Genomic DNA, 9,557 nt, shown 5'->3' on the forward strand with positions numbered 1-9,557 from the left:
TCTAGGGGCTAGAAGTCTGAGAGCAGGGTGCCATCATGGATGGATTATGGTAAGACCCTCTTCCTGTTTGCACATGACTGACAACTGACTTCTCACTGTGTTCCTTACTGGTGGAAGGGGCTAGGGAGATCTATGGGGTCTCTCTCTTTTTTTCTTCCAGTTGTACTGAGATATAATTGATATACAGCACTGTGTAAATTTAAGGTATACAGAATAATGATTTGGCTTACATACATCATGAAATGATTATCACAATAAGTTTAGTGAACATCCATCATTTCACACTGACACAAAATTTTAAAATATAGAAAAAAGTTTTTTTCTGTGATGAGAGTTTAGGATTTACTCTGGTAACAACTTTCATGTATAACATACAGTGGTGTTAATTATATTTATCATGTTGTATATTACACCCTAGTACTTATTTATCTTATAATTGGAAGTTTGTACCTTCTGACCACCTTTATCAAATTCCCCCTCCCCCCACTCCCACCTCTGGTAACCAGAAATCAGATCTCTTTTTCTAAGAGTTTATTTGGTTTTGAAGAATAATTGACCTATAACACTACATTAGTTCCTATTACACAACATAGTGATTTGGTATTTCTGTACATTTTAAAATGATCACCACAATAAGTCTAGTTATAATATGTCACCATACAGAAATATTACATAGTTATTGATTATATTCCCCACAATTTACATAGCAATCTATCTCTGTCTACCCTATCTACCTATATCTATCTATCTATCATCTATGATTGTTTTAGATGGCTGACCTCCTAAGTTCAAATGAATTTTAACAACCCTGCATTTTTACTCCCCCCACCCATGTGTACTGTTTTTGACATCATATTTTACATCTTTTTGTTTTGTGTATCCCTTAACTACTTACTGCAAATGATTTTACTACTTTGTCTTTTAACCTTCCTATTAGCTTTATACATGGCTGATTTACTACCTTTACTAATTAGATTTTTCCTTTTGTAATTGTCATGTTTCTAGGCCTTTTCTTTTTCACTTAAGAGAAGTCCCTTTAACATTTCTTGTAAACCTGGTTTGGTGGTGCTGAACTCTTTTAGTTTTTGCATGTCTGTAAAGCTTTTGATCTCTCCATCAAATGTGAATGAAAGCCTACTGGTCAGAGTATTCTTGGTTGTAGGCTTTTCCTTTCCATCACTTTAAATGTATTGTGCCACTCCCTTCTGGCCTGCAGAGTTTCTGCTGAAAAGTCAACTGGTATCCTTATGGGAATTTCCTTGTGTATAACTTGTTACTTTTCCCATGCTGCTTTTATCCTCTCTTTGTATTTAGTTTTTGTCATTTTAATTACAACGTGTCTTAGTGTGGTCCTCTTTGGGTTGATCCTCTTTGAGACTCTCTGTGCTTCCTGGACCTGGATGTCTGTTTCTTTTCTCAGATTAGGGGAGTTTTCAGCTATTATGTCTTCAGATATGTTCTCTGCCCCTTTCTCTCATCTTCTGGGATACTTATTATGCAAATGTTAGTACTCTTGATGTTGTCCCAGAGGTTCCTTAAACTGTCCTCACTTCTTTTTTTTTTTCTGTTTTCTATTCAGCTGCAGTGATTTCCACTGCTCTGTCTTCTGCTGGCTGATCTGTTCCTCTGTATCATCTAATCTACTGTTGATTCCCTCTTAGTGTATTTTTCATTTCAATTATTGTATTCTTTATCTCTGTTTGGTTATTCTTTATATTTTCTAACTCTTTGTTAAAAGCATCTAGCTTCTCATTCTGCTCATCCAATCTTCTCCCGAGTTCTTTGAACATCTTTATGATCATTACCTTGAACTCTCTATTGGGTAGATTGCCTATCTTCACTTAGTTCTTCCGGGGTTTTATCTTGTTCCTTCATTTTTAACATATTCCTGTGTCACCTCATTTTGCCTGATTTACTGTTTTTATTTCTGTGTATCTGGTGGGTTGATTAAGTTTCCTGACTTTGGAGAATTAGCCTTTTGTAGGAGACTTCCCATGCATCCCAGCAGCACACTTCCCTCTGGTTACCAGAGCTATATGCTCTAGGGGTACCCCCTATTTGGGCTGCATGGGTCCTTCAGTTATGGTGGGCTGATTACTGTGGGTGGTATGGTAGATGTGGCTGGCCCCTGGTTCTGTTGGTTGCCAGGCCCTGCCTTGTGTGGAGGCTGCTGGCCATTGGCTGGTGGGGCCAGTTTCTGGTTTGGGTGTTTGCAGGGCTGGGAGTGCTGGATCTAGTGTTGGCCTGCTGGTGGGAGGGACCAGTTCCTGACAGGTCTGGCTGTAGGGTCTGGGGTGTCCCAAAGCTGGTATTAGTCTGTTGGTGGGCAGGGCTGGGGCCCAGGGGACCCCAGGGCTAATGCCAGCTCACTGGTTGGTAGAGCCAGGTTCCCAGGTCTCTGGCTACAGGGCCCTATGGGTCCCAGAGCAGGTGTCAGCCTGCTGATAGAAGGGGCTGGATCCCAGAGCAGCTGGCTAAGGGGCCCAAGTTGTCCCAGAGCTGGTATTGGTCTGCTGATGGCTAGATCCAGGGCCTAGAGGGTCCTGGAACTGGTGCTGGCTTGCTAGTGGGTGGGCTGCATCCTGGTACCACAGGCTGCAGGGCTGTGATGGTTCAGGGCTGTTGTCTGCCCACTGGTGGGTAGGGCTGGGACCCAGAGGATCTTGGGGCTGGTGCCCACACACTCATGGATGAGGCTGGGTCTCATCCCAGCCCACACATGGATGGAGCTGTGTTCTGGGGTCTCTGGCTGCAGGGCCCTGGGGATTCCAGAGTTGGTATTTCAGCCTACTGATGGGCAGGGCCAGGACCAGGGTCCTGTGGCTAGTTCCTAGTCACTGTGTTTGCGTCTTCACCCAGCTAGTTGCTTGGCCTGAGGCATCCCCATACTGGTGCAGAAAGGTTGGTGGGCAGGACTAGGTCCTGGCACCAGTAGGCTAGAGGGAGGATTCCAAAATGATGCTTGCCAGCACCAGTGTCCACATGGTAGGATGAACTCTCAAAAAGGGCTGCTGCCAGTGTCCGTGTCCCCAGGGTGAGCTCCAGTTGCCTCCTGCCTCTCTGGGAGGCTCTCCAAGATCAGAAGGTGGGTCTGACCCAGGCTCCTTTCAAATTACTGCTTCTGCCCCGGGTATCAGAGTGAGTGAGATTTTGTGTGCGCCCGTTAAGAGTGGAATCTCTATTTCCCACAGTCCTCCAGCTCTCTTGAAAGGAAGCCCTGCTGGCCTTCAAAGCCAAACTTTCTGGGAGCTCATCTTCCTAGTGCAGGATGCCTGGTCTGGGGAGCCTGATGTGGGGCTTAGACCACTTACTCCTTGGGGAGAACCTCTGTATTGTAATTATCCTCCCATTTGTGAGTCACCCACCTGCAGGTATGAGTCTTGACTATACTATGTCTCTGACCCTCCTGCCCATCTCATTGTGGTTCCTTCTTTATATCTTTAGTTGTAGAAGACCTTTTCTGCTAGTCTTCTGTTTTTTCTCATTAGTAAATCTGTAAATAGTTGTAATTTTGGTGTGCCCATGACCAATTGATTTTTGACAGAGGTGCAAATGCAATTCAACAGAGAAAGGACAGCCCTTTCAGTACATGGTGCTGGAAAAATTGGATATCCATACGTGAAAAGTGAACCTTGATCTACATCTCACACCATGTATAAAATTAACCCCAAATGGATCATAGACCTAAAAGTAAGAGTAAAACTCTTGAGAAAACACTAGGAGAAAATCTTTGTGACCTTGGATTAGGCAAAGAGTTCTTAGATACAACACCAAAAGCACTGTCTATAAAGGAAAAATATTGATAAATTGGACTTTATAAAAATTAAAATCTGGAACATATTTGCAAAGCAGAAATAGAGACACAGACATAGAGAACAAACATATGGATACCAAGGGGGGAAGGGGGAGTGGGATGAATTGGGAGATTGGGATTGACATATATACACTACTATGTATAAAACAGATAACTAATGAGAACCTACTGTATAGCACAGGGAAATCTACTCAGCGTTCTGTGGTGACCTAAATGGGAAGGAAATCGAAAAAAGAGGGGATATGTGTATACATATAGCTGATTCACTTTGCTGTACAGCAGAAGCTAACACAACATTGTAAAGCAACTGTACTCCAATAAAGATTAATAAAAAAATTAAAATCTATGGCTATATGAAGGACACTACGAAGAGAATGAAAGACAAGGCATACTGGGAAAAAATATTTGCACACCACATACTTAACAAAGGATTTGTATCCAGAATATATAAAGAATTTTCAAAACCTGACAAGAAAGCAAGACAACTCAATAAAAAACGTGGAAAAGTTGAACAGACACTTCACTAAAGAAGATATACAGATGACAAAAAAGCACATGAAAAAATGTTCAATATTATTAATCATTAGGGGAATGCAAATTAAAATGACAAGAAACATTACAGACCTATTAGAATTGATTAAAAAAAAAAACCAAGTTCTAGCAAAGATGTGGAGAAATGGGAACCTTCATACATTACTGTACAGCCACTCTGGAGAACAGTTGTGCAGTTTCTTATAAAGTTAAGCATACATTTACCGTATAACCCAGCAATTCCACTTCTAAATGTTTATCCTAGAGAAATGGACACTTGTGTGAACACAAAAATCTGTACCCAAATATTTATAGTATCATTATTTGTAATTCTCCAAAATGTTACAAATCAAAGCTGGCTCAACATTTGAAAATCAGTGTAATCCACCATATTAACAAATTTAACAAGAGAAACTACATGAACTAAATGCCCTTCAGTGGGTAAATGGAACCTCACTGTGGTCCAGTCATACGGTGGAATAGTATTCAGAAATAAATAGGAACAAATGATTTGTATATGCAGTAACTTGGATGAATCACAGAAGTGTTATCTTAAGCAAAGGAAGCCAATCTCAATTGGTTACATACTATACGATTATATTAATATGAAAGGAAAAACTAAAGGTACAGAGAACACATCGTGATTGCCAGGGGTTAAGGGTAAGGAGAGGGTCTGACTGCAAAGGTATTTTGGGATATTGTAATTGTTCTGTATAATGGTTGTTAAATAATCTATGCATCTACTAAAACTCATAGCACTATGTACACACACACATACACAAATTTTTTCTGTATGTAAATTTAAAAGAAAATTTTAAGTTAAAAAAAAAAATAGTTTAGAATCACCTTTTAAAATCCTACCCTTGACCTCAATAATTCCTCAAAACACTATACCATTTTTCTGCTTTCAGAAAATATAGTTGTTTATTGTCTTTATTTCCTTGCTTACCATTCACTCTTTTATATATATATATATATATATATATTTTAATTCTGAAACATTCAGCAGCATAATGCACATGATTAAAAGATCAAGGAGTGGAAGGATTTATAATTAAAAACCAAAAACCAAAAAACAGTCTCCATCCCACTTGCTTTCTTCGCATTCTAGATCCAGCTCCCCAGAAACAAATGCTTTAAATCTTTTCTATGTTTAATTTCTTTGGTGATTACAATTATACCTCTAAATAATATGCTTATATTTTCCTTTCTCAATTAATCAAATTTAGATGTTATCCTCTGACTTTCTGCTATGATAGATGAGGACCTGTATCACCCTTCACTTCTGCTGGCCACCTTCTCCCTGGATTTGATAGTTTTAAGATGGTTTTTATTTACTGTGTTTTTTACCCTTATAATCTTAAGCAGTATATTTAATCACATATTTCTTGTTCCAACAAGTTTTATCAGTATCTCTTGACTTTGTAGGATATTAGCACTTCTACCTTTCCCTCTACCTTTTCTCTCCCTTCCCTTTTCATGTCTGTCAGCTGTAACTTTACATTTCTAGCATTGCAATTAGATAAATTACTTTATATTCTATAACTATGATTAAAACGTCCATATTGTCTTATAGAAGTTGAATTTATAAGTTGAAACCAATTTAAAAAACATTTATATTACTGTAACTTTATAAATATTGTTCACTGAAAGTCCTAGTAATGTGCTTGGATTATATTCCTCTTAAGGTCCAGAATCATGTTTCTAGAAAATGTTGCTAGCATTAACTAATTCTTGACAACATTTTTATTAGAACCCATTAACGTTTTGTTCCAAATTGGACCAATTGCTTTTTAGTCCTTTGAATTCAGTTTTTTCATTTTACTTTTTCCTTCGAACTTCTGGGGTTTTCCATACCTTTGTATTCCTCACCTTCTGCTTTCTTTGTTTTCACTCTTATTTTGCTGGAGCACATACTCAGGTAACTTCTCAGAAAGTATACATGTGAGATAAACTTTCCAAATATTTGCATGATTTGATTTTACCTGCCTATTTCTTTTTAACTGAATATAGAATTCTAGGTTTAAAATAATTTTTCCCCAGAACTGCAAAGATCTTTTTCCAATATGTCCTAGCATTCGATGTTGGTGAAAAGATTATTGCTATACTGAATCTTTCCTTGTGACCATTTTCCCTTTGGAAGCATTTGGGAATGTCTCTTGAAAATTTTACGTGATGTGTCTAAGTATAGAGTTTTTTTGTTTGGTGGTTTTTTTTAAAAATATTTATTTATTTATTTATTTATTTTGGCTGCACCGTGTCTTAGTTGCAGCCACATGGGATCTTCATTGCGGCATGAGGGATCTTTAGTTGCAGCATGCAGACTTCTCAGTTGCAGCATGCATGCAGGATCTAGTTCCCTGACTAGGGATGGAACCCAGGCCCCCTGCATTAGGAATGTGGAGTCTACCCACTGGACCACCAGGGAAGTCCCTGAGGTTTTTCCTTTGATCTTCTTTAGCAGTTAGGGGGGTCTTTCAATTTGAAGAGTTCTTTTCCTGTTTAGCTCTGAGAAATTTTTAAATTTTTTATTTCCTCTCCTCCATTTTCTCTTCTTTCTTTCTGAAATTCTTATTGTTTATATATTTGGCCTCTTGGATTTTATTCTCTGTGATTCTTACTTTTTTTCTAAACTGATTTTATCTTTAATACCCTCTTTTAAGTTTTTTTATTTCTGAATAATGTTTTTAACTAAGAAGAATGTTCTTATTTTCTGAAAGTGCTTCTTTCTCAGCATCCTGTTTTTGTCTTATGAGTTCAGTATCTCCTAAACTTCTCTGAAAGAACAGATCATAATTTTTAAAGTTCTCTTTTTTATCTTGATTGTTTCTATGTTTATCTTAGGTTTTATTATGCTGTAGATTTTCTTCAAATATCTGGTGCTCTTTGGTTGTGCATTCACACTGAAGAATGAGGGAATAAGAAGAATGACAAAACTTTTTATACATGGATGAAGATTGTTAACTTCAGGCTTTACTTTTTTTAAATAAATAGATAAATTTATTTATCTATTTACTTATTTGCTTTAGTCTGCATTGGGTCTTCGTTGCTGTGTGCGGGCTTTCTCTGGTTGCAGCGAGCAGGGGCTATCCTTCGTTGCAGTGAGCAGACTTCTCGTTGCGGTGGCTTCTCTTTGTGGTGGCTTCTCTAGGTGCGGGCTTCGGTAGTTGTGGCACACAGGTTCAGTAGTTGTGGCTCATGGGCTCTAGAGCACAGGCTCAGTAGTTGTGTGCATGGGCTTAGTTGTTCGGCGGCATGTGGGATCTTCCTGGACCAGGGATTGAACCTGTGTCCCCTGCATTGGCAGGCAGATTCTTAACCAGTGCGCCACCAGGGAAGCCCCAGGCTTTACTTTTAAGACTTTGCCACTTACTAGCTATGTAATCTTGGGCAAGTATTTAAACACTCTGTCTAATGTGAAAAAAAATGGCATGATATGTTCTTTATTGTTTTGTTATAAGTATTAAAATGTAATGCATGTAAAGTGCTTAGAACAATGCCTAGGGTATATCAAACACTTATGTAATGTTTAATATTATTAAGGAAGGTGGGCTGGCAGGAAGCTAGCTCTTTTGCTTGGAACACAAACAAAAACGAGACTCAGGAAAGCATTACTCTGAGGCATCAAAACTTGTATTTGCTGCCCTGGAGCTCCCCATGTTTCATTCATTTTCTTTAAACAGTCCTTTGAACTTCTGCTTGAGAATAATCACTGGGTTGTATCATGGTACAAACAGATCTTCAATAATCCTCCTGTTTTCAACACTGCTTCTTATTCCCATCCTCCATAGTCTCCCTCACAGTGCCTGTTCCAGGTTCTGCTAGGCAGACCACTCCTACTGTAATGTCTTTCTCAAGTATCCCAGACTACACTACTCTTAGTTTCTCATGTTGACACGCTTGCATCTGCTTTCTTGTTTTCAGATGTTTATTGAATCACGTTTCCTTCTTGGGTACTCTTTTATTTTTCCTATTATGAATTTATTAATTTTTATTGTTTAAATATCACTTTAATATGACTTCAGGACACTGTCTCTAAATATAGTCACATTGGGGGTTAGAGCCTCAATAAATGAATTTTGGAGGGTACAGTTCAGTTTATAGCCTTTATCAATGACAAAAACCTGTTTGACACAATGTGATCCAATAGTACTACCACATTAATACTAAATTCTTGTTCTTTCAGACTATAAAGCAAAGTTCAACTAAAACAGGGTGTTTATTCTGGTAGAATCTGCATGAGATTTTTACCAAGGTTATGGAAATACATATTTGATTTTGGTGTGATGACAGATACTCAAATTAGTTGAGTATTAGTTACAAAAATAGTAAACTCAATAAAAGTTTACTATTTAATACAAATATAAAACCATTTTGTGGATAACTAATACCTTACCTTCTCTCCAGTCAGAATATGAAACATAATTTCTATTTCTTTTGTCCAAAAAAACATCACTTTGCTTTTTAAATTCTCCAGTAATTTGTCAACATTTTTGTTTTACAGACATGGCAGGCAGGTTTTATACATGGATAAGAAGTCCACAGAACGCAGAAGTTCTGAAGATGCCAGGACCGGCAGAAGTGGAGGTAGGAATTTTACTTGCTTTAAGACCTTTTGTGTAATTTTAAGTGCATTTTAGGGGGCTTCCCTGGTGGCACAGTGGTTAAGAATCTGCCTGCCAATGCAGGGGACACGGGTTCGAGCCCTGGTCTGGGAAGATCCCACATGCCGCGGAGCAACTGGGCCCGTGAGCCACAACTACTGAGCCTGCGCGTCTGGAGCCTGTGCGCCGCAACAAGAGAGGCTGCGGCAGTGAGAGGCCCGTGCACCGCGATGAAGAGTGGCCCCCGCTCGCCGCAACTGGAGAAAGCCCTCGCACAGAAATGAAGACCCAACACAGCCAAAAATAAATTAATTAATTTTTTTAAAAAGTGCATTTTATAAATTATTTTGTTTCTCACTCATTTGTTGCTAATATTTGAGAGAATGATTGTGTTACATTTTATATCATTCGAAGGTAAACCCAAACAAAAGGAAAGAAAGCAAAAGCAAAACCACCACCGATCCCGACATAGATCATCAACATCTCATTCTTCAGATGACTATGTTTCCTTCTCTTACATCATCTTCAGGAAGCCAGACGGATTCATGTGTCAAAGGTATGTTTATCACCCTGTTAACAGGGTTTTCATTTATAAGTTAGATGATCTA

The 9,557-nt window shown here is 38.6% G+C and overlaps 1 protein-coding gene across 13 annotated transcripts in view; it reads left to right on the forward strand.

Annotated features, from left to right (window-relative positions):
* Positions 1-9,557, forward strand: part of LOC309665651 (uncharacterized protein) — a 61,488-nt gene that overhangs the window by 5,040 nt on the left and 46,891 nt on the right. For 11 of the 13 annotated variants that reach the window (XR_014266611.1, XR_014266612.1, XR_014266613.1 and 8 more), the window contains exons 2-4: positions 6-49; positions 8,850-8,932; positions 9,364-9,505. Coding sequence is in view for 6 of the 13 variants with exons in the window: in XM_082472275.1 (XP_082328401.1) it covers positions 40-49; positions 8,850-8,932; positions 9,364-9,505 (235 nt within the window). In the remaining 7 variants the exon portion in view is untranslated. The remainder of the gene's footprint in view (positions 1-5; positions 50-8,849; positions 8,933-9,363; positions 9,506-9,557) is intronic. The other 2 variants (XM_082472279.1, XM_082472280.1) reach the window with 1 other exon arrangement.

Source organism: Balaenoptera physalus (assembly GCF_965194825.1).
Source record: "Balaenoptera physalus genome assembly, chromosome: 1".
Classification (NCBI taxonomy): domain Eukaryota; kingdom Metazoa; phylum Chordata; class Mammalia; order Artiodactyla; family Balaenopteridae; genus Balaenoptera; species Balaenoptera physalus.